Source organism: Panthera pardus, unplaced genomic scaffold, assembly GCF_024362965.1.
Source record: "Panthera pardus isolate Hobbes unplaced genomic scaffold, ASM2436296v1 HiC_scaffold_20, whole genome shotgun sequence".
Lineage (NCBI taxonomy): Eukaryota > Metazoa > Chordata > Mammalia > Carnivora > Felidae > Panthera > Panthera pardus.
The window spans coordinates 43,566,886-43,592,534 of record NW_026526766.1 but is presented as its reverse complement, the minus strand read 5'-3'; the positions used below and the strand labels follow the sequence as shown (position 1 = coordinate 43,592,534).

Genomic DNA, 25,649 nt, shown 5'->3' with positions numbered 1-25,649 from the left:
CTTAAAGGACTCTAGAGTCCTTTAGCTGGCTGCTGGGTGTATTTGGAAGATTAGTCTTCAGAAGTCTTGAGCAAAGATAAGAAATGGGGGAAAATATCAAAGTAGGCTATACCAGTTAATTATAATGGAATTATAGTCGTCATTTATATGTTTTCTTACAGATTGTCAGTTAAACAAGTACGAAATTTGAGATCAGAGTGTATGGGACAGGAAAACCAAATAAAAAAGTAAGTGACTTTTAGATTATGGCTGAAAGTTGCCTTAGTTTAGCTCCTGGATTTTACTAGTAAGGAAACTGAGGGTCTCAGAAATATCAGTTAAAATAGTGTTATCAATAGCTACATGATAGGATTAGAACATAATTCGATTCCTAGTCCAGTTCTTCTAATAAATTTATTGCTTTGAGCTAGAATTTTATTTTTGTTTTTATTGTTTATTTTTATTTATATATTTATTTGAGAGAGAGAGAGAACATGCGCGTGTGTACACAGGTAGGGGAGGGGCAGAGAGAGAGAGAGGGAGAAAGAGAATTCCAAGCAGGCTTTACACTGTCAGCGCAGAACCCAACCTCACGAGCTGTGAGGTCATAACCTGAGCTGAAGTCAGATGCTTAACTGACTGAGCCACCTGGTGCCTGATTTTTGTTTTTAATTAGAATGGTTTTTAGTGAGTGGGTTTGTAGATCTGTTTGCTTTTTGAGTGGTAAATTACCATGTGATTTTTAAAGAATGGCTAATGAAATAATTTAATTTTTAACCAGAATGGAACCCTGTGATGACCAAAGTAATATACAAGAGAAAATCCAAAAGGTGAGGCAACTTTTTAAGGGACAGATTTAATCTCTTACTTTTGTCATATGCGATCTTTACTCATTTGGACTCTTTATTTTGTCTTTATCATTTCTTTTTGTAAGACTGTTACTATTTTTTAAAACTCATAAGTGATATATTACAGTGTCAACAGGATGCTTCTAAAAAGCATGAATATAATTGAAAACTAGCTTATAATTTGTAAGACTAAATATATACAAAGGCAGTGTTAAATATTGTTAATTTAAAATCTTTCATGTCAGCAAGAAAAGTTGAGCCTGATTGATTGTAACTTAATCAGTAGTATTAATTTATCTAAATCAAATATGTTATCTGAAGGGAGATGGTAAGTATGGAAGAAGAATGAGAAGTCACATTGAGGCTGGCTTGGCAGTAGGGAGGAATCTGCTAGATAGACATAAATGATATGAGGTTTTCAGAGGTTGGCTTTGATGTGAGATTGGAGTGTTTTCTTAGGCCTTTGTGTGTAGATGAAATCTCTGTCCAGCTCTTTGTTCTGATTTTATGATCACCAGGCTGCTTTGGGTGTTAATTTGGCTTTCCAGGCATTTTGTCACTGGAAAAGGTGAGTGCCCTCCTCAGGAAATAATTATTCATCCATTCAGTGAATTTTTTTTTTTTTAATGTTTATTTACTTGAGAGAGGGAGAAAGAGAGAGCGAGAGAGAGGGAGAAGGAACATGAGTGGTGGAGGGGCAGAGGGAGAAGGAGAGAGAATCCTAAGCAGGCTCAGTGCCGTCAGCGCAGAGCCCGACATGGGGCTCAATCTCATGAACTGTGAGGATCATGACCTGAGCTGGAATCAGGAATTGGACACTTAGCTGACTGAGCCACCCAGGCGCCCCCCAATTCATTGAATTTTTATTGATCACTGCTATGTGCCAGGCATTCTTCTACATATTATACCTACAGTAGTGAAGGAAAGAGGCAAAGTCACTCTATTGTGGAACTTCCAACTAGTGAATATGAATATTCCTATTACTGAACATTATATCTTTGATTGTAAATTTAATAGGTTGAGGTGAAACATGTTAAAGTTTTCACATTGATCTCTCCTGAGTTTGTTTAATGTTCACTTTGCCCAAGTCCAGTCAGTTTTTAGCCATTGACAAGATAAAAGTAAAAATTTGATAATCAGATCCTGGATCTTTGTTCACCAAAGAAATGTCATCTTGTGAGACCTCTAGACCATGGGAAGACAAACACAAACATGGGTGTAATTATTCTGTTTCCCTACCTACCTCCCACTTTTATAAATTCTTTTGAGGCATTATATACAAACAAAAAAGTGCAAAAATCTTAAGTGTATATCTTGAAAAAATTTCACAAAATGATACACCCATGTAACCAGCATATAGTTTAACAGAACATTACCCCAGAAGCCTCAAGCCCCTTTTCATTCACAACCATTTCCTCCCCCCAAAACTAAATACTTTTCTCCCTTCTTAAAGATTTGTTTGCCTTTTTTTGAACTCTATATAAAAGGGAGTATATAGAATATATTTTTTTGTATTTGTCTTTTTTGACTCATGCTGTTTTATCCATGCTGTTGTGTATGTAGGTCATAGTATGTTCATTCCCAATACTATGTAGTATTCTATTTTATGAATATAGCACAACATACTTGTTTTTTTTTACTCTAGGTAAACTTTTGGGTTAATTGCAATTTTTGATTTTTATAAATAGAAATGAACATTCTTAAAAAATTTTTTTTTGTTATTTCAATTGAAGTATAGTTGACACATAATGTTAGAGTAGTTTCAGGTGTATAGCATAGTGATTGGACAACTGTGTTATGCTGTGTTCACCATAAGTATAGCTACTGGGACGCCTGGGTGGCTCAATTATTTGAGCGTCTGACTCTTGGTCTTGGCTCAGGTCATGATCCCAGAGTCATGGGATTGAGCTCCACATAGGGCTCTGTGCTAAGTGTGGAACCTGCTTAAGATTCTCTCTGTCTCTTGTTCTCTCTCTCTCCCTCTTCCTCTCTCCCCCTCTCTCCCTATCTTCCTCCCTCTCTCCCTCTGTCCCCTGCTGTAGTGTGTGTGTGCGCTTGCTTTCTCTCTGAAATAAACAAGTGTAGCTATCATCTCTAAACATACTTATATATGAATTTTAATGAACATAGACATGTTAATATATGCCTAAGATTCTTTTCTTTTCTTTTCTTTTTTTTTTTTTTGAGAGAGAGCACACAGGTGCAGGCACACATGAGCAGGGGAGGGACAGAGATAGGGAGAGAAAGAATCCCAAGCAGGCCCCATGCTGTCAGTGCACGGTTCATGAGCTCAGTCCCATAAACTGTGAGATCATGACCTGAGCCAAAATCATGTGTTGGAGCCTCAACCAACTGAGCCACCTAAGATTCTTAGCTTTTAAAGGAGAGTGGTTTTTTTGGGGTGCCTGGGTGGCTCAGTCTGTTAAGTGTTCGACTTCAGCCCAGGTCATGACCTTGTGGTCTGTAGGGTCGAGCCCCCGAGTCAGGCTTTGTGTGACAGCTTAGAGCATGGAGCCTGCTTTGAATTCTGTCTCCCCCTCTCTCTGCCCCTCCCCCGCTCACACCTCTGTCTCTTTCTCTTAAAAGTAAATAAACATTAAAAAAATAATGAACATGGTTTTTCACATTTTTACCTTTTGAAACTTGAATAACACTTAAAATTGATGTGTAGTATTTTTTTTTTCCCTCCTGAAAATCTTTATTATTTCTCCCTGAAAAGTGTCTGTTAGATTGGTGGCATATCAAAACACAGGAAATGCTAATTGCATCTTGGTACCATGCGATTTTTTAGATTTTTTTGAAAACCATGGTTGGCTAAAATCTTCTGAGAAATTCTTTAGTTTTAAAGCCCCTTTGGAAGTAGTATCAGTGCTTTTAGATGGTTAATTAATTAATTAATTAATTTTAGTGCTTTTAGATCGTTAATTTTCTCGCCAGAAATCATTCCAGGAATACTTTATTCCCGGGAGTGAGTATATATTTGTGTTTTGCATTACTTTGATGTATGTACAGATTATGTATAGACCTTCTCTCTGTTTTCAAAGGTGCGGTCATTGTGGGCTTCAGTGAATGAAACACTCACGTTTTTGGAAAAAGAAAGAGAAGTTGTTAATGCAGTCCTTAGTCTTGTTAACCAGTATACTTTAGATGGAACTAATGTCACTATCGATATTCCAAGGCTCTTACTTGACAAAATTGAGAAACAAATGGGTCAGGTAAGCATTTGATATAAAAGAAGTTTTTGGAAGAACTCTCTTCATGAAATTATTTTACATATATATATTTTACATATATATATATTTATACACACACACACTAAAATATATGTATTTAATATATAGTATGTATTACATATAGCAAATACATAATGAATATTGTATATTTTTCTTAAAATTTTTTTGTCTTCAGAATTTATTTTTGTGAATATATTTAGTAAAACTTTCATAAAGGGCTGTTGGTGTGTGTGTATACACACACACACACAAGCTTTTATTAATTTGTTCATTTCTTTTATGGTGCTACATCATACAGTGTAGAGAGGAGAAGGAGGTTACTTAGTAGGAAGATGATCTGGTATAGTTCTTTAAAGTTTATTTATTTATTTTTGAGAGAGCACAAGCAGGGAAGGGGCAGAAAGGGAGAGAGGGAGACACAGTATACTAAGCAGGCTGTCAGTCCAGAGCCCGATGCGGGGCTCTATCCCATGAACTGTGAGATCATGACCTGAGCTGAATTTGGGTGCTTAACCGACTGAGCCATCCAGACGCCCTTGGTACTAGTTCTTTATAAATTCTCAAAGGGGAGCATTAATGATCTCCTAATTGCTGAATTTCTTTTTAAAATGTCTTTTGGGGTGCCTGGCTGGCTCAGTCGGTAGAGCATGCAACTCTTGATTTCAGGGTTGTGAGTTTGAGCCCCATGTTGGGTGTAGAGGTTACTTGAAAATAATAAAAACCTTTTTTAAAAAAAGTCTCTATCTTCTGGTTTCTCTTTCATCTTGATGCTAAGTATTGTAAAATTTTGCTTCCTTTAGCTTTTGTGACCTCAGTGCCTTTGTTCTTGTGTTTTTTCATACTGCTGTTCTCAGTTTTCTACCGCTTCCTTTTTCTCTGACTTTCAAATGAAAGTGTTTTCCATTGTTCCATCAATGCCTGCTTTTTCCCACATTATATTCATCTGTTTTTTCTTACTCAGTTCTATGTTTTCATCAGTATCCTGTACAATAATATTCCCAAATTGGTATTTCAAGTTTCTTGCCTTCAACCCAAACTCCATGAAATTATTTCCACTTGCTTATGGGACATTTCCATCTGTCTACGTACATTTGTTTTCTTAGTAAACTCACACTCTATTAAGTATCTAATATGTCAAATATTAATGATAACAGGGGATAGAAAGGTAAAATATTGTTGTGACCCTGAAGAGCTTTCACTTTAATAGGTAACATGCCAGGCACTTCAAATTCAGAGTACATAAAAGTCTGCAAATTCAGATTCCTGTATACAGGGAGTAGGTAGATAATATATGCTCTTTGGAGCATATATATTTGTCTTTGGAACATATATATTTCTTTTTGGAAAAATAGTGGTATTTATGTGAAATTTTAAGATTTTTAGTTGATTGGCAGCTAATTCAAATGATTTTAAAATATTGGAGTTGTGCAGGCCAAATAAACATGTCTAAGTTTGGATTCAGCCATTAAGGGACATCAATTTGCAGCTTCTGTTAAAACATGAATTTATGAGGGTGCCTGGGTGGCTCAGTCGGTTGAGGGTCCGACTTCAGCTCAGGTCATGATCTCACAGTTTCTGGGTTCGAGCCCCGCATCCAGGTCTGTGCTGACAGTTTGGAGCCTGGAGGCTGCTTTGAATTCTGTGTCTCCCTCTCTGCTTTTCTCTCTCTCTCTCTCAAATAAATAACATCAAAAAATTAAAAAAAATTTTAAAAACAAAACAAAACATGAATTTATGATCCTTCACCAAACCTTTTTCTTCTCAGTCTTCATTTTGCTTTGTTTGTTTGCATTTCTTTTTTTCTAGTTTGCAACTTTTTTTGCATAATATAACAATATAGCACTGCATGTTAATTCTTTCACAGTAGTTTTCTTTGGACCAAAATTATTTACTTGGTTTCAGTTTTGGGTAGACATTTGACTTTTTTCATTCTTAAGGTAAGCTTTTTATATAATAAGAAACATAAATATATTTATGTAACAGTTCATAATCTTAAGAACCACTTTTTCCCCCCCTCTGAATCCTTAGTTGCACATAGGAAATGTTTATGAGGCTGGAAAATTGAACCTGTTAACAGTTATTCAGTTATTAAATGAAGTTTTGAAAGTAGTGAAATATGAACGTTATCAGGCTGACCCAGCAAGACTGACAATAGACCTTCAATTCCTTGAAAAAGAGACCAAACTTCAGAGAGAAAGATTATCAGATCTGAAGCGTATGAGGTATCCCAGAAATATCTTTTGTTATGGTACTGGGGGAGGAATAGGGTGGTTTTGATAATTTCTCAGCACAACGTGTGTAGTTGACATCTCTTCAGCTTTGGCAAACGAATGTGAGCATTTTATTAGAACTTAAAAACCTTGTCATTGACTCCTGGGGAGACACATAAAGTAGAAAGGAAAATTAATGTTTTCTTTCTAGAATAAATTATTTGCCCTAAGGGATTATTCTTTATGAAATAATTTCAACTTTTCTCAAGCTTTTCTTTTGTATAATAAAACTAATAAACTAAGCCTTAGAAAAATTTGTTATTTGAGTGGAGGAGCTGGGAGGGACAGAGTAAGAGTAGAGTTTGGACTTGAGTTTAGAACTAGGAAAAAACAATATTTTAAAGGGATAAATGGAATAATTGATGTATGATTGCTTTCTGGTCTTAAAAGGAAAAGTATTTTCGGAACTGAATGTTCACTGTGAGAGTTTATTCAGTTCATACATGCTGTATTGGTTGAACTTCCAGTTATATTTTCTTCCCTTTCTCTACAAACTGTTGTCTTAAATTTTATTCAATACTTGTTTTATATATTCATGTTTTGAAGGAAATTCTTTTTTTAATCATAGGTGTAAAGTAAAAGAAGATCTCACAACTATAAAACATTCTGTTGCTGAACGGCAAGGAGAATGGCATAAAAAGTGGAAAGAATTTCTTGGTCTGTCTCCTTTCAGTCTAGTTAAAGGTTCGACTCCAGTAAGTAATGTTGGCTTGCCTTTTGGAGAGTAGTTTAGTGTAAGGCAGTCTTTTGATTTATCATGTTACAAATGATCTAGGAATGCTTTGCGTGGTTGTCATCTTGGCATCTGAGCCTAAAGTTTAAATGTTTTGGTTTCTCTAATTTTCTAAATACATATTCAAGTATTTATCAGGTTGCCTTCTGATTTATAGTTAATATTTTTAGACTCAGAGGATTATATTAAAAAGAAAATGAGACTTTTCTCTTGCTGTTAGGTAGTATTACATTTGAGGCACAGTTGGAGGACAGAGTAGTCCCCTTGTTCTAATATTGTACTCCTTTGTTTAAAAATAGTTATGAGATAATTGCCATGCTTGGTAATTCCATCTTTGCTAGGGCGAAAATCATCCATTCATAGATTAATTTAGCACTGTTACTATGGTAACGAGTAAATGTGTTTATTTCAAAATGACGATTTCTGTGTTTTAAGGCTGTGGATCTTTTACCACCAATGTCTCCCCTTTCATTTGATCCTGCCTCGGAAGAAGTGTATGCTAGGAGTATTCTTTTGCGGTATCCTGCTTCACTTCCAGGTTGGTTATTTGTTTTTGTCTCTCTTAAACCTTTCTCTGATCAGTTATTTTTCACTATGATAGCAGTTTCTTTACATTCTTGTTTTTTTTCCCCCCAATTATTTTTTATTGTGGTGAAATGCACATATTATTTCAGTCATTGCAGTGTTCCAAGTCAGTGGCATTTAGTAAATTCACAGAGTTGTGCAACCATCACCACTTTTTTTTTTTTTTTTTAATTTAATGTTTGTTTATTTTTGAGAGAGAGAACGTGAAGGAGGAGCAGAGAGAGAGGGAGACACAGAATCTGAATCAGTCTCCAGGCTCTGAGCTGTCAGCACAGAGCCCGATGCGGGGCTCGAACTCCTGACTGTGAGATCATGACCTGAGCCAAAGTCAGACGCCCAACCGACTGAGCCACCCAGGCATCCCCCCATCACCATTTTTTAGCTCCAGAATATTTTTATTATCTCAAAAGGAAATCCTGTACACATTAAGCAGTGATTCCCCATTTTCCCCTTTCCTGATCCCTGGCAACCGCTAATGTACTTCTTATCGCTATGGATTTGTCTATGCTGGATATTTCATATAAAAGGAGTCCTATAATAGGAGGCTTTTTTTTCTTTTCAGATTTTTATTTAAATTCTGGTTAGTTAATATACAGTGCAATATTGGTTTCAGGAGTAGAATTCAGTGATTCATCACTTAAATACAACACCCAGTACTCAATATGAGGCTTTTTGTGTCTGGCTTCTTTCATTTGCAGAATTTTTCACTTTGCACAATGTTTTCAGGGTTTATCCAAGTTGTAGCATGTATTAGTACTTCATTACTTTTTATGAATACATTCTTTTGAATGACTAAACCATATTTTGTTTATTCATACATTCATCCATTGATGGATATTTGGGTTGTTTGGACTATTTCAGTATTATGAGTAATGGTGGTATAAACATTTGTTTACAAGGTTTTGTATAGACACCCACAACTGTTTAACATGAAAGAATAGTATAATTATCCAAATACTACCTGTTTTAATAATCAACATCTGCCATATTGCTATATATATATATATATATATATTTGTATTTTTGCTAAACCAAGTAAGTTCTAGACATTGTAACACTTCACTGAAAGTGTTTCAGCATGCATTCCCATAAAAATATGAAGACTTTTCCTATGTAACTACTATAGTAATGTCATATCTAAAAAGCTAATAATAATCCTGTTGTATCTCATATTCAGCTTCGTCAACTATTGTGCCACTATCACACCTAAAAAATTCATTTCTCTACAATATCTAATATCCATTTTATATTCAGTTTCCCCAATTGCCCAGTACTCGTGTGCAAGAAATTATTGAGTTCAGTAAATATTGGAAAGAAAGGAGGAGGAATAAATGCATAAAAAATGTATGAATTATGTAGTTAGGCTAGGGCAGGCAATAGATGTAGGCCATATTTGAGTTCATGCAGGCCAAAGTGATCAAGCCTCGCATTGGGCTCACTCGTGCGATTTCACTGCACTCTCTCTCGAAATAAATAAACATTAAAAAAAAAAAAAAGCTTATTACTAGATATTCTGTATCTGTCCTATCTGTATACTTTCACAATTGAATGATTTTTTTCCTATTAGCATTCATATTGTGATTTTCTGTTTTTTTTTTGTTTAGAAGTTTTTCTAGAATTTCAAGAGATCCCTGAATATTAGGATATACAAACATAATTCAAGAGTAATTAATTTTTATGTTCCTTTAGATATACCTAAGCAACATAACCAAGAAAACGATTGCAGGAGAGCCAGTGATATACCGGCAACTGTGCATGATCTAACCAACAGGTAGAACAAATTTGATTTTCATATTGCTTTTTTTCCCCCCTTCATTAATTTAGTTTCATCTTCTTCACCTAATTTCCAAGCTTCTGTACTATGGGATCACCTATAATTTTCTTCTCTTAATTAGAGAATATTTTTCCATGTGGATCCATATTTTCAGGAAAGATTGAAACATTTCTGACACAGAGGCATTTTTATTTTTCCTTCTTTTGTTTATCTAAATTTTGGGATTCATAGGGGATTATCTAATTTTTGAAGAAAAACATGTATGGAAATTATCTAGTGCAAGTTTGGGAATTTTTGCCTTTTTGTGTCTGTGAGCTTCTTTGAAACCACTTGTGACCAATTGACTAAATCCAAATCCAGGAGTTTAAGGGCTTCTGAGATGATCTTGTCTCCTAGTTTTTAGACTGTGTTCTGCAGTGCCCTCTGGTGATGTGGATGAAACTAATTTAACCTGTCACTGGTCTAACCTTTTTCCACTTCAACCTGAGCAAATAGTTTTTTATGTGTATTATATATTGAGGGTTTTATATGCCATTTGATAAACAGAGTTCCATGCTTTAAAAAAAAAGGAAGGGGCACCTGGGTGGCTCAGTCAGTTGAGCATCCAATCTTGATTTCAGCTCAGGTCATGATCCTTAGGGTGGTGGGATTGAGCCCTGTGTTGGGCTCCCTGCTGAGCATGGAACCCGCTTAAGATTCTCTCTCTCCTGGAGAGCCTGGGTAGCTCAGTCGATTGAATGTCCAACTTTGGCTGAAGTCATGATCTCAAGGTTCATGAATCAAGTGCTGTGTTGGGCTCTGTGCTAACAACTCAGAGCCTGGAGCCTGCTTTGGGTTCTGTGTCTCCCTCTATCTCTCTCTGCCCTTCCCCTCTTGTGCTCTGTCTCTCTCAAAAACAAATAAACATTAAAAAAAAAAAAGAAAGAAAGAAAAAAGATTCTCTCTCCCTTTGTCCCTCTCCCTTGCTTTTTGTCTCTCAAAACAAAAAAAAAAAAGGGAAGACTTCTGATTCACTCTAATCCCAAAATTTAACATGTGAAGAAAACTAAACTTTTGTTTATTAGAACATCCTTCAGGAGTATTCTTAATTTTTTTTATTGCCTGTTTTCTTTATTATCTCATTTTGGCTCTTAAAACAGATGCCAAATTATATAAGCAAAAATTTCTAAATGTATGTAGTCTACCTGGGGAATATATTTAATCTTTATTGACACTAAGCATTAAGTGGCAATCAAACACAGGCATACTCAACTGGTTTGTTATATTAAAGTTTTTTGTTTTCTGACTACCCTTTGATCTAAATAGGGGTCTTTCAGTCCAGTTTCCCCATATAATTGAGGCACAGTTATGGAAACAAATTACTTAGGATAATTCTAAAAGAAAATTCTAAATTTTAAATGAATTGAAGCTCTCTTCATTCTGTATACTCTAAGTAGGTTAATAGTTGAAACACCATAACAAGAGTCAAAACTTATATGTTAATTGAAGTCTTCTTCATTCTGTATACTTTTAATAAGTTAATAAACCGAAACACCGTAACAAGAGTCAGATTATATGTGAAATAGAGCTATTGGCAGTTTGCTTGGCAGTAATTTCCCGATTCACAGAAGGTCAGGATTTCTTGTGGAAGATTTATTTTTTTATTCTTAGATCTGGATATGATGTTGATTCTTGGAGTACCTTAAGAAAAATAGTGCAATCTATTGTGGAGATTTGACATTGAAGAGATAGTGATGTTATTGGGCTTCTCTATTTTACTCCCTAAGCATGCTAGAGGGGAATAGTTGATGCTTCCCAATCTCAATTATGTTTTTGGTTTCTCTTTCCTTGAGAGAGCAAATGAAATATTTGATTAAGGTCACTTGCTGGGACCTTAAGGGGCTAAATAAAGATTGATGGAGTTAGTAGATTGATTCATAGATAGGATTTTATTTATGAACTCCATTGAATTCATTGAACTTCAAGATTCTTTTTTTTTGGAGAGAGAGCGCACGTGCACTTCATGAGCAGTGGAGGGGCAGAAGGAGAGAGTGGGAATCTTTTTTCTTTTTTAATGTTTTTATTTTTGAGAGAGAGAGAGAGAGAGAGAGCATGTGTGCACGAGCTGGGGAGAGGCAGAGAGAGAGAGAGAGAGAGAGAGAGAGAGAGAGACAGAGGATCTGAAGCAGGCTCTATGCTATCAGTGCAGAGGTCAATGTAGGGCTTGAACCCACAAGCTGTGAGATCATGACCTGAGCTGAAGTCAGATGCTTAATTGGCTGAACCACCGAGGTGCTCTGAGAGAGAATCCTAAACATATTCCAGCGGGGCTTGATCCCATGGCCATGAGATCATGACCTGAGCCAAAAGCAAGAGTTGGATACACAACCGATTGAACCATGTATGCATCCCTCAAGATTCTTTCTTGAAGTAGAATTTTGTACTAAGATACACTATCAGAATTCTACAAGAGCCAGACACTTAGCTCCTAAGAATTTAGTTTAGATGGAAATCACTTAGAATAGGAAAAGAGATTGTATTAAATACACTTAAAAAAAAAATGTTTATTTTGAGAGAGAGAGCACGCGAGCAGTGGAATGGCAGAGAGGGAGAGAGAGAGAATCCCCAGTGCAGAGCCTGATGTAGTGCTTGAACCCACGAAACTGTGAGATCATGACCTGAGCCGAGATCAGGAGTTGGATGCTTAACCAGCTGAGCCACCCAGGAACCCCTAAATACACTTTGATTTCCAGATTTATCCTCTTCCATGCTCATCTTTTTAAATTTTATTTATTTTATTTCAATTTTTTTTAGAGAGAGTAAGCGGGGGAGAGGGGCAGAGGAAGAGAGAATCTTAAGCATGCTCCACGCTCAGCATGGAGTCTAACGTGGAGGTTATGACCTGAGCTGAAATCCAGAACTTGATGCTCAAGCAGCTGAGCCACCAAGGCTCCCCAAGCTCATCTTTGATACTTAATTTTTTTTTAATGTTTATTTTTGAGAGAGACAGACAGAGCATGAGCAGGGGAGAAGCAGAGAGAGAGAGGGAGACACAGAATCTGAAGCAGGCTCCAGGCTCTGAGCTGTCAGCACAGAGCCCGATGCAGGGCTCAAACTCATGAACCCCGAGTTCATGACCTGAGCCGAGGTCAGATGCTTAACTGATTGAGCCACCCAGGTGCTCCTTTAATTTTTTTTAAAAACTGTTATATTTATTTTAGAGAGAGAGTGTGAGTCCGGGAGGGGTAGAGAGAGAGGGAGACACAGAATCTGAAAGAGTTTCTAGGCTCTGAGCTGTCAACACAGAGCCCCATGTGGGGCTTGAACCATGAACTGTGAGATTGTGACCTGACTTGAAGTTGGTCATTTGACTGAGCCACCCAGGTGCCCCTTGGGATACTTAATTGTAATAGAAGGTTTGGGATATTGAAGGGAAGTGTAAGGGGAGGCTTTTGGTGGTGAGGGATAAATGCTTAATAGTATATGAATGATTATTACTGCCTGATAGCAGAACAGAAGAAAGGAGAAGAGTTGAGTCATGTGTAAATAAGCTTATTGCTTAGAATTCTTTACTGTAAAGGTGTTTTGTAATAAAATGTTTCATTAGTAATGTGTAATGTAGGTGGACTGTACTTAAAATAATACCCCCTGTTTTTTACGATTTTATTTTATTTTTCTAAGTAATATCCACACCCCACATGGGTCTTGAACTCACAACCCTGAGAGCAAGAGCTGCACACTCCACAGACTGAGCCAGCCAGTCACCCCTAATAATACCCTTTTCTTACGTGAAGTTCAGCTGTTGTTTGTAGTGGTATCTTAGGTCAGTATCAAAGTAGTTAATTGGAAATTCATATGTGGATATGAACAATACAACTATTCCATTAAAAAGTGTGGAAAGAATGTAGTTTTTAGCATAAGTTATTAGCCCCTTCACATGTGATTGTCACCCACAGGTACCAAAATATCAGTAATGTTCTCCATAAGTCTCATGGTTGTTTTTGATCAGAGTGAGCTGATGGAGGCTTCACTATACTTAAACCCAGAATCCATTGATTGATGATACCTTCGCTGTAATTGTGGACACTACCTTTCTTTGCAGTGGTTTCTGGAAGGGAGGGTTCCATGATATTTCTAGTGTGGTGATGCACTTTTAGACCTAGACCTTTAACCTCTTCAGTTTCTCCTTTATTGCATTTCAGAGATGGGGCAGTACGATCTTGCCTGAATGCCAACTAAATATCTTTAGTCTTAGAAACCGAATTCTAATTTCCTTTCTCTTTTTATAATTTCTGTTTGTTATTTCTTTAATTGTAGATATATCATAACAACAAAATAAAAATGAGAAATAATTAGCTGAAATTTCTTTTTTAAAAAAATGTTTGTTTTTGAGAGAGAGAGAGAGAGTGAGTGAGGGAGGGGCAGAGAGAGGGAGACAGAGGATCAGAAGCAGGCTCTGTGCTGACAGCAGCGAGCCCAGTGCTGGGCTCTAACTCAAGAACCGCACGATCATGACCTGAGCTGAAGTTGGATGCTTAACCGAGTCACCCAGGCGCTCCAATTAGCTAAAATTTCTAACAAATTACTTGTCAGACTTTCTTCCCAAGTTGTTTTTTGAGCTTTATTTACAAACATACATAAATTTAATTCTAATCAAAATTTTCTAAACACTAATATAAGTATAGTTTTTTAGTATATGTATATATGTTTTCTTTATATTACCATTTTTCACTTACAAAGGCTTTGTAACATTTCATGTATTTTTAAATTTTTTTTTTAATGTTTATTTTTGAAAGAGACAGTGCGAGCAGGGGAAGGGCAGAGAGAGAGAGAGAGAGAGAGAGAGAGAGAATCTGAAGCAGCCTCCAGGCTCTGGGCTGTCAGCACAAAGCCTGACACGGGGCTCAAACTCATGGACTGTGAGATCATGACCTGAGCTGAAGTCGGACACTTAACTGACTGAGCCACCCAGGCACCCCTCATTTATTTTTAGACTTTCAGATTTTCCTTAAATTTTTTTTTACTGTAAAAAGCATGTTGTTTCTTATTTTCTTTTGGAAGTACTCTTTCCTTAGGATAGAATCCCGCAGTGGGATCAACACCATCTCTCTTTATCTATTACAGGATTTTATGGGCCTCGGTTTTGGCATGGCAGGTGGATGGAGAGTAAGGATTGAGCCAGGGCTGCTTTCATGTTGGCTTGGATTGAGATGTTAGTAGGGCTGATTGCATGTTGCCAATTCAGAAATGAGAGAGAAGCTAGAGAATAGGTGTCCATTTTGTTTTTTAATGAGGCTGTGTAAGAATGATCCAAATAAAATTTGGTGGCGTAAATCTATAGAGCCTCTTGCTCAGGTGACATTTATTCATTGATTCAGTCAATCCATCAATTAGTTACAAACATGTATTGTACTGCCAAGTACCAGTTTGTGGGAATAACCTTTGGAAAGACATAGTCTTTGTCCTCCAGGAGCTCACAATCTCGTGGTGGCGTCTTAGTGGCATCTTAGATCGCTGGTCCTGCCTCAGAGGGCTTTTTGATCATTTTAATGTTAAAGTTTTAGGAAAATTTAGATAAAATCATCGTAGATGATTAATTTTTCCTTTGACATCTAGATTATATCCTGTTGAGGCAAAATTGAGCCTTAAACAGTTTCAGTGATCTTGAATTATGTTTGGAAGGTAGATAACAATTCTAAGAAGCACATAGTTGAAAAAGTTTGAAAAAGCAAATTTGCTGTTACATAAAATGTTTTAAAGCTGTTAATTTTGTACTAGCCGTGAAAAGAAAGCAAAGAACCGACATGCTTGAGGTTGAAAGTGGTCTCTCAGGTCATCTTGCCTTTTGTATTACTTAGAGTAGAAAAGCTTTGACCAGTGAGCATACCCATGATTGACTTTGAAAGTTCTTTCAAGATCAAGTTATAATTGCTTTGAAGGCTTTAAAAACTTAATAACTTGTTTTGTAATTGATGTGTGAGGTTTTATTTTGTCCAAAGGGGCAAGAGAATCTAAGATAGTAAGGAATGCTATGTGTAGAATCCAGCAAACAAACGGATTAACCTTATGACTTTACTATAACTAACATACATGCTATAGAGCAAGAGTCAGCATAAGAGGAATTGATTTTGGACACAAAGTATCAAAATCACAAAGTCTCTGGTACAATGAAATTCTGTGATCTGAAGCCTAAAGGTAATGTAATGATGCAGTTCTAGTTAGTTGAATTTGTTTATACCGTGTACTCAAGTTTTTGAGTGTTCATCAAGTCATTCAACCTTGTAAAAAATGTTGATTTAAAATACGTAGTGGTTAAGGAAGATGTTCACCATTTGGGAGGCTGATACACAAATGGGGCTGAAGTACTGCTCTGATTGTCACTGTACCTCCCTAGAATAAACTGCCTTTTGATGACCGGGACGAATTGAGGGAAATCGTAACGGACAGATACGGGGCAGACAATTTCTGTAGATTATTCAGATATAGCAAGTGAATGGAATTCTTTCCTGTGTATAACTTGGATTTGATATCCTTTTTTCCTTTAGACCTGCTTCTTTCCTGTTGCAGCCAGTTTCATCACCGGGTAGAAACAGTGTTAGATTGCTTGAAAAGGTATATTTTAAAACAATTTTTAAGTAATTTTGGCTGTACTAACTTATGATAAAATATTATTTTTGTTGATATCCCAATTTGTATTTACGCATTTCCTATTGCCTCTAAGTGGGAATATTGAAATTTTTTAATTGTGCCACTGACCATGATAACTCAAGAACCTCTAATGAAGATCAGCCATAATTATTATTATTCCATGTCTGTTTTCTTCAGGACGTGAAGATAAGAACTCCTAGAGAAGGAAATGAAACACCTTCTAAGGAAACACCAAAATTTGAAATGGAAGGCTCTTCATTATCAAATACTGCAAGAAATACAGAGAATACTGCATTTGCAGGGTCTCTGCCAGCTAAAAATAGTGATCCGTTCCAAAAAGAGCAGGATCATATGGTAGAAGAGGTTAGAAAAAGATTGTAATGAGTGTACTGAAATATCTATTATTTTCTCATTGGCGTTGAGATTGTAAAAGAAGTTATAATTATTGATTAACTGGGGTTAATTTGGGAAAGGAGGGCACAGATAATGAAAATCATGTTTAAAGCAAATTGGTCCTCCCAAAAAGTAGACGTAGATATAAACTTAGTAGGATTATATCCGTGGTTGAGAACCCATGTCCCAGTCTATAAATATCTCTAAAAGTAGAAAAATAATACATGTGTGATGTTTTTGGAATCAATCATTACGTAAATTGTTAGATAAATACACCCAATGATTATGTTCTATTAAGATAATCTAAATGTCTGTTGCTTAGCCAAGCTTCCTCTTTTTTTTAATATTAGAACAAAGACTATGCAGTATCATTATCTCTAAGCATAGTTTTTGTCTTTCTACTTTCTAGATATTTAAAAAGTAATTAAATGCATCAAGATTGAGATAAAGGATGGAACTCCAATACCTGAATCAATATGCACCAAACCAAATTTTTCTCACAGTCTCCAGAAATATAAAGTAGCTGATTATTTTCTGGCTGCTTAATCAAATTCAAACAGTGCTTAGCGATGTTGTGGGAAACGTAATAAAAATAACATTAGAGAATGACTTGAGCATTTGCATAAACTTTCTGCAGTAAATAGTACAGTATTACTACTGAGCATTGCCAGTGAAAAGTCTGTTGTCAGGAAAAACCGACATCATGAGCAATGATGCATTTGATCACTTTTGAAATATATACAAAGTAGAAGGACGAAAACTATGCTTAGTAGTAAATCCCCTAGAGTTCTGTTTTCATACTGTATACTTTCTTTTCTCTATTTCAGAATGTATTTCTATGCCTTGTTTACTAGTTTATGTCTGGTAATGAGGTTTCTGGCAAAGAGGTATATTGTCCAGGAGTATTTTATTTGTTAGAAGTGTTATTGTGCAAACGGATTATAAATAAGAAAAATCTGCTTGCTTTAAACCTAGTAATTTTGGCAAATACAGAATTGTCAAGTTCAAAGATGTGGCAGATAGTAGCTTAGGTCACTGTGTAGTTAGAATTACCTCTAAGTCTTCTCAGGTATAAAGATTTTTGCTTTTTCTTTCCTTTATATGGGATATCCAGTTAAGGAGGGAGGAAACAGTTTTGTATTTGGTTTCACCTTATAGGGTCATGCCTAGCAGACTATATAGAGGATTTGGGAGCTACGTTTTTGAGTGGCTTTTCGTGCCAACTGCTCTTGGAGGGGTTGCTAACCATCAGGTGCTGATTTGTTCTCATCAGGGCTTTTGTTGCATTCTACCAGTGACTGTGGTAATTTTTGCTTTACCTTTTCTGTTTTAGGTTGCGAGGGCAGTTTTATCTGACTCACCACAGCCCTCTAAAGGAAAAGAACTAAAATTACAGGAACTAATTGATACTCTAGTTTCTAATCCATTCTTAACAAGGAACCAAATTCCCCGAACGCCAGAAAATTTGAGTAAGTTATAATGATTTCTGTCACTTATTTTCTTTCTCAGACATTACTGTTAGAACCAGATCTAACATATCATCTAGAAACTTACTTTAAATTTATTTTCTAGGGGGTAGGGAGAAACAAATAAAATTTTTCTGTATCTTTCAGTTTAGTGGCAATGGCTCTTAATTTGTTTTGATGTAAGGGACTTTTATTGAAGTATTAAGTGTGGGTGTTCTCACTGATACGGCAATTTGTAAGCAGTATTATGATGCCCTGATACTCTACAGTTTTGCTTTTGTTGTTTTACTTAGCTCTTTTCTGGAAAATACTTCAGTTGAGCATTTTTAAAACACCCTCTGCCTCCACATCTGACCTGCGATCAACATTTATAGAGTATATAGGCTAAGTCCTTCCAGTCAGCAGCATCAGCCAAAAATTGTGTGTATAGAAATCTTTTCTACCCCTTCCAAGCTAGCTAGACTGTCCAGTACTTTTTTCTTATAACCTATAATCTCTGTTGGCAAAATTCTGATATTGTCATCCATATGAAGGCACATCATCCTAGTTGAATTAAATAAAATTTCCATTTTGCTGCTAGAAATGACATATTCAAAGTTAACTTGATTCAGTTCAGGTTGAACCTGGCCACAGCCTAGATCAGTGGTCAGCAAACTACAGCCTGTGAACCAAATCTAGCTTGCCCTGTGTGTTTTGTAAATAAAGTTACATTGAACACAGCCTTGCGGATTTGTCACCATATTGTTTATGGTTACTTTCATGTTATAGTGGCAGAGTTGAGTAGTTGCCACAGACCGATGGCCTGCAAAGGCTAAAATATTACTATCTGCCCTTTTCATTTTTTTTTTCTCTATCTGCCCTTTTCAGAAAAAATTTGCTGAACCCTGGCCTAGATGGACAAGAAAATATCTTTTTATTTTTATTTATTTACAGTTTATTTATTTTGAGAGAGAGCGTGCACATGTGTGAGAGGGAGAGGGGCAGAGAGAAAGAGGGAGAGAGAATCCCAAGCAGGCTCCCCTCTGTCAGTGCAGAGCCCAACCTCCCGAGCTGTGAGATCATGACCTGGGCCGAAATGAGGAGTTGGACACTTAACTGACTGAGCCACCCAGGCATCCCAGAAAATCTTTTTAATGTATATAATTTCTATGTGCTGTGTGCAAATATATGCACATTTCAGGGACAGTTTTTGTTATTTATGTGTGATCAGTTGGATAAGGAATTCTTTGATGTTGTTGTTCTTTGGTTTGTTGTGGAGTCTTGTCATCCAGTGGGCATATCTGTGGAACATATAGTGTAGTCAGTAGGTTTATATTGACCACTAGAAATGAAATTTTTAATTGCATGCTCTGTTTGGGAATATTAGTAAATTGCGTTCTTTCCCCTTTCATTTAATTAGTAAGCGAAATTAGGAGCTCATGGAGAAAAGCTGTGGAAATGGAAGGTAACAGAAGTACAGAACTAATACAGATGGATACCGAAGATAGAGAAATATCACCAGAATCCTTACCTGTGTTGCATAATCAAAGAGAATTTAGCAGGACCAGTTTTCTCTCAGCAACCTCTGTATCTGATTCTAGCCATTTCCATTTGCCTGAAGAGAAAGTTGTTTCCGATTGCCTCAAGTGTGTGCCTCAGAAACATGCGGGGACCAGTCACATTGGTGGACTGTCAACACAGCATCAGTCAGATGTGTTAAACAAGAAAATAATGTACAAGCAAGGTTTGGAGTGTGCAGCGTTACAGAACAAGCTTTTAGAAACTAGCCAAACAGAGACATTCTCCCCTGCTGTAGGTAATAGGAGAGTTGTGATGGGCAGCAGTGAAGAGGAACATGTTAAAATAGCAGACCACTCAAAAGCTTCTTACAAAGAACCTTTCGTGCATAAAAGTCTGTTATGGGACTCTTTTCAAGTATCAAGTGGAATTAGTTCCACAAGTTTAAAGGATGTTGATTTTGGCATATTACATGAAACTCTTCCAGAAGAAGTTGGTCACTTAAGTCTTAATAGCTCCAGTAGTACAGAGGCCAATTTTAAACTGGAACCAGATAGTCCTGTGCACAGTGGCATTTTTCCCGAGGATGTTGTGGGAGAAAGACCGACTACTCCAGAATCAGACTTTAATTTACAGACTATTTGCCGTAGATATGAAGCTCTGAAAAAATCTCTGTCCAAGAAAAGAGAAGAAACTGACTTTTCCAATCCTGAAACACTTGAAAGACACAAACCAGAATTGAGCCCTACTCCCAGAAACCTGCAAACAGATGATATGCTTGACTTTTTGAACAGTCATGATTTGCACACTGACTATACAAAACCATCTTTACGCATGTCCCTTGGTGAAAGAAAACAGTCTCTTTCACCACTAATTAAGTTTTCTCCAGTGGAACAAAGATTGAGAACCACAGTACCATGTAGTTTTGGAGAACTTCTACCTAACTTAAAAGGTAAGATTTAACTAGACCTGTGCATATTGACTTCTTGACGTTTTCTCTCAACTTCTAACAGTAGTATGCAGTGAATGCTACAGGACCTTTATTGTGAATGTGACAAAATATGCTCTCTGTTCCTTCGACTTGGATGAGAGGAGACTTCATATTTTGGGGGGACACAGTTCAACCCATAACAGCATTAATAATAATTGAAGCTGGACTAATCATAATTCTCTTGACTTTTGTATATTTGAAAATTGTCATCATTGGGGCGCCTGGGTGGCTTAGTCGGTTAAATGTCCGACTCTTGATCTCAGCTCAGATCATGATCTCATGCTTTTTTGTTTGAGCCCTGCGCCGGGCTCTGCGCTGACAGTGCAGAGCCTGCTTGGATATTCTCTCTCTCCCTGTCTCTCTGCCCCTCTCCTTCCTGAGTGCTCTCTTGCTCTCTCTTTCCCAAAATAAATAAACTTAAAAAAAAATTGTCATCATAAAGATTTAAAAAGAAAAACAACCCTAATCTTAAAGCATGTTAGAGCAAATGTAGATCTGGTGATATAGAGTCATTATACATCACTGTGTTTGCCAATGATAATTAAACACTCATATATTGAAAAGTATTCTTAGAGGGATATATTGATACTCTGTGAGGAAAGGTATCGCAGTGAGAATGTTAATTTCCATCATAGGTAAGTATTGCATGTGAACTTTTTATTTAAGAAGACTGAAATTTGCCATTACTTAGAATCTGTCCTATTTAATTTTTTCTTTGTAATGAATGTTTACTTACCATTTTCTGTTTTTAAAATCAATTTTGCAGAAGAAGTCTTGAATAAGAGCCTTGATGAAACAAATCTCCATCAGACTTGAAAAGATGAAAGCAGAAGCCCAGTTAATTCAACTATGACGTACTTACATTTCAAGCAGTGTCACAGGATCAAAACTGGTTTATAATTTAAATACACGTTGGAAGTGTAACTCTTCTTTCAAGGCCTGAAAATCCTAAATAATGCCTTTTAGCAAACATTAGTTTTTAGGTAAAGAGATCTTTGGATTTTCTCTTTGTATGGATATGGGGTTTAAATGTGAAGTATTTGTGAAGGGAAGCAGACCTCAAGTTATATGAAACCATTTTGATTCCTTGAATAATTTGTAAGCGTTAAGTAAATAGCAAATAGTAGTTTAATTTATTATGCTATAATTTCAGTTGATTAACATAAACATGAGTGGTTTTTGATATACTTGTATTAAGTGGTTAACATAATAGCCATTGAATATACTGACCTTTCATTTTAGGGAAATAGAGAGCTTTTATTGTTTCTTTATGGAACATTATAGTACTAACCAAAAAAAGTGAGAAAAGTAGTGCCTTGGGATGTGTAGTCAAGGTGAGGAAAATTTAAGTTTGGAAAAGCTCTAAGCAGGCTTAGTGATTATTTAAGTAGGTTGGTCCTGGAAAATGTTTGATGGAATAAAATGTATGTGATGATAAGTGAAGACTGGGGCAGAATGAATTTAGATAAATGGAAAATGATGGAAGACGACTAGACACTTTTAAGGAACACTGTCACACTATAAATCCATTCAATGGGTTTGCAGCAGATTTATATTTAGTCTAATTTAGACTTTGAGAATTTAACCCCTAGTTTTATATTTTAACAAAAGATGTAAATTAAAAAATTTATTAGTCTCTGTTTATTGTTGGTTTATTTGTGGGGGGCATGGTTTTTAGGGAAAGGAGCTAATTTTGATTGTGTTACTTCTCAAAAACCATCATTTTCCCACTGCCTATGAATAACCTCAAAATAACTTGAGAAAACTGAATTTGGGGTGCTTGCTTAGTTACACAGTTAAGTTGGTGGTGAAGCTAGGATTTGACCCTATTTTCTTTCCTTAATATACTACAAGACCTTCTGGAAATAACTAAAAGGCCAGGATAAACAATATGGCAACAGGGGTTGGCCTGTTGATCTTCTGGACTGAGTGGGGAATCAGATGTGTGGCCACTGGTTCAGTAACCTCCCTCAACTCTGTCATGCCCTCCGGCTGGGAAAATGGCTTATCTCTACCATCCAAGTGTATGTATGCCATTGGCCTCTGTGAACCAGGAGGAATGAGCACGCACTGGAAAGGTGATAGCACTTATGGTACCCTGTCTAGCCCCAACTCTTAAGCATTAAAAACCTTGTTCATTTGTCAAGAAACTGTAGAGGAGAGGAGATTAAGTTGAAGGGGGGAGTTCTGGAAGTAGATGGGCTTAATTGTTCATCTTTCTTCACTCACTTTGGCCTTTTCTGAGTTGTTTGATCCCAATTTGAAGGCCAGTCTTTTTGTGAGAAAAGACAGAAGAAAAGCATATATAACTGCCTTATTTGCTGTGGAAAAGAAAGAGGAAGGACAGCTTCTAAGGTGCTATATTCTTTTATTAATACAACAATCAGTGACTGTAGGTCTGCTGGGAAACTCTTCTATAGTGTGCCCTAAGAAAATGCACTAACCTGTAAATCCAAAATTAACATGGTAGGTTGGAGGTAGGCCTATCATATTAGCATCTACAAGGTGCCAGGGCCATTCCTAGACATAATACATATTGTTTCATTTAATTGTCATAACTCTTAACTGTAAGATAGAGATTATTATACCTATTTTACAAAGATACTGAAGGTAGGGAGCTTAAATGACTTGTCTAAGATGGACTCAAGGAATCATCTGAGAACCTAAAAACTGGAGGGTCTGTAGGTCTTAAATGGGGATTAAGAATCTACATTTTGAATATGCTTCCCTGGTAATTCTTAGGCTCAATAAAAAGATTGAGAACCACTGCTAGGGGGTAGAGTCACATTTAGCCTTGGGGTACTTTAAAAAAGCAGGTATGTTGGGGCGCCTGGGTGGCGCAGTCGGTTAAGCGTCCGACTTCAGCCAGGTCACGATCTCGTGGTCTGTGAGTTCGAGCCCCGCGTCAGGCTCTGGGCTGATGGCTCGGAGCCTGGAGCCTGTTTCCGATTCTGTGTCTCCCTCTCTCTCTGCCCCTCCCCCGTTCATGCTCTGTCTCTCTCTGTCCCAAAAATAAATAAAAAACGTTGAAAAAAGCAGGTATGTTATTACATATGTACTGCTTTAGAGGTTAACTAATAAGGAAACTCAAATTCACCATTAAGGGTCAGAGGTCCTTAATTACTGAGAATCAAAAGAACAAAATATCTCTGGAACAGTATGGGTTTACAAAAACCACATTAAGTCAGACCTGTGATAGGTTGGGAGTTTTGGCATTCTTTTCTGTCCTTTCTTTATATGCCAGTAGTATAAAAAATATCTCAGATCTATCTTTTCTGCTAAACCATTGTGGTTATGACTTCAGCTTCTTTATCCAGTATTGCCTGCATAGCTACCTTTTGACCTTAAGGGACTGTTTTGATCACTTAGTTTAAAATTTCATTCATGGTTTATTGTCAATTCCAGGATAGAGTTCAATTTTACAGGCATATAAGGTTCTCTATGTAGGTTCCTCTACTCCCCCTTCCACTATCGTTTCCTATTTTTTTACTTCTGAAATGAGTTGGTGAGCATGGGCCTTTAGAAATCTTAATTCACAATTACAGCTGTCTTTTAGGGCTCAGAACAAATCTTACTTTCACCTTTAAGTCTAATCTATCCCTTCCATATTCATGGGCTTACCCCTTCTCTGCAGTCTATGGTTTATCTTTTATTCATTTAGTATTTTTCACAATGCTTTTATCATATTTTATGGTTGTATGTGATCTTCTCAGTCATAACAGATTATATACATATAGACATATATACCTATGTAGATGTAGGAGTTGTGTGTCCACACATACATATCCTCAAGGGCCATGGATCATCTTTCGCAAATACTGAAGTATTGGAATTGTTTTCTTTGCCTATGTAAATTAAATTAAAATGGTAAAGACTTTATTGCTGTAAATGTACCTTTTCTCATTACATTCATAGGTTATACAGAACGTACCTTGTTTTATTCGCTATTAATTTGTAAGATAAAGGTGTGTAAATTGACTTCTATGTCAACTTGAAACTTTAGTAATGAATGACAATACGTCTTAATATTTTGTCCTAGTTGTTTTAAATGTTTAAAGAGGACAAGCATGTAATGTTTAACATGAAAAATGTTATCAAATGGAATAAGTATTTGAGACTAAAAAAGACATTTTGGGGGAATTTAATGAAAAAAAAATACAAGTATTTTGAAATGATCCCTTACCATCATCTATTAAGTCAGTTTTATCTAAAGGAAAAAAAAAAAACCACAGGAATTCTTGAGACTTTTATAAAGGAAACCTTTTTTTTTTCCCCCTACTCTTAGTATACTAAACTAAATAAATATTTAAGGACATTTTCTTTAATGCAAAAGTACTTGCAAAGGTAAAATTCTCTTTCACATTATGTTGCAGATAAATAGTTCCTCTTTCTCCTTATGCACCGTGAAAGTCAAGTCCACATGCTAAATTTAAAATATTTGTGAGTCCTCTATGGGACTATTTGTAACTATGTTCTTACTATAGTCTTGAATAAACACTCAATATTATACCACCTGGCTCTGGAATTTCCTATATAATATCAAAGAACCATGCCCCGCAAATCCTAAGATGATCACATATAAATCAGAAGGGTGCCTGGGTGGCTCAGTTGGTTAAGGGTCTGACTTCAGCTCAGGTCATGATTTTATGGTTCTGGAGTTTGAGCCCGCTTTGGGCTCTGTGCTGACAGCTCAGAGCCTGGATCCTCTTTCAGATTGTGTCTCCCTCTCTCTCTCTGCACCTCCCCCCTCTTGCATTGTGTCTCTCTCTCTCTCTCTCTCAAAAATAAACTAAAAATTTTTAAATAAAGGTGTATCAGTAACTTGATCAACAAAAGAAACGAGATCAGTGATTCAGGTAAAAGTTTTTTTTTTTTTGCTGCCATTTTAATTAGATTTACTAAGTGTATTTTAAAATGATTTTAAAAAGGAAATCTATCCTTAAGAGTTTTTAAAATCTGGAGTCTTTATACTAACTTACTGCCAAAGGCCCCAATTAGAATAGTTTAATAACTTATATCTGAATAGTTTCTTTCTCTTCATGGGTAGGGACTTTGTCATCCACAGCTGCTGCTATAAAGGGTTAAAATAAGTTTATAAAGCCTTGGAAATCCTAAAGCTCTATTACTTACATTTAATGTCTGTATACAAAGGTAATGCTTCCTTTTTTTTTTTTTTTTTTTTTAATTTTTTTTTAACGTTTATTTATGAGACAGAGAGACAGAGCATAAACGGTGGAGGGTCAGAGAGAGGGA

The 25,649-nt window shown here is 36.4% G+C and overlaps 1 protein-coding gene, 1 long non-coding RNA gene and 1 other non-coding gene across 3 annotated transcripts in view; all 3 read left to right on the top strand.

Annotated features, from left to right (window-relative positions):
* HAUS6 (HAUS augmin like complex subunit 6) overlaps window positions 1-20,468 on the top strand; it is a 34,130-nt gene extending 13,662 nt beyond the window's left edge. Inside the window, exons 6-16 of the mRNA XM_053907975.1 lie at window positions 162-227; window positions 761-809; window positions 3,872-4,042; window positions 6,089-6,282; window positions 6,899-7,025; window positions 7,499-7,601; window positions 9,338-9,419; window positions 15,947-16,013; window positions 16,227-16,412; window positions 17,776-17,911; window positions 19,308-20,468. Of these exons, the coding sequence (XP_053763950.1) occupies window positions 162-227; window positions 761-809; window positions 3,872-4,042; window positions 6,089-6,282; window positions 6,899-7,025; window positions 7,499-7,601; window positions 9,338-9,419; window positions 15,947-16,013; window positions 16,227-16,412; window positions 17,776-17,911; window positions 19,308-20,368 (2,242 nt within the window). The 3' untranslated portion in view covers window positions 20,369-20,468. The remainder of the gene's footprint in view (window positions 1-161; window positions 228-760; window positions 810-3,871; window positions 4,043-6,088; window positions 6,283-6,898; window positions 7,026-7,498; window positions 7,602-9,337; window positions 9,420-15,946; window positions 16,014-16,226; window positions 16,413-17,775; window positions 17,912-19,307) is intronic.
* LOC128778732 (small Cajal body-specific RNA 8) lies at window positions 15,735-15,865 on the top strand. The gene has a single exon (XR_008424458.1). It is a non-coding gene; the product is annotated as a small Cajal body-specific RNA 8 (non-coding RNA).
* A 38-nt stretch (window positions 20,469-20,506) lies between the features above and the next one.
* LOC128778584 (uncharacterized) lies at window positions 20,507-25,166 on the top strand. The gene is made up of 2 exons (XR_008424209.1): window positions 20,507-23,212; window positions 23,436-25,166. It is a non-coding gene; the product is annotated as an uncharacterized LOC128778584 (long non-coding RNA).
* Window positions 25,167-25,649: the final 483 nt, after the last annotated feature.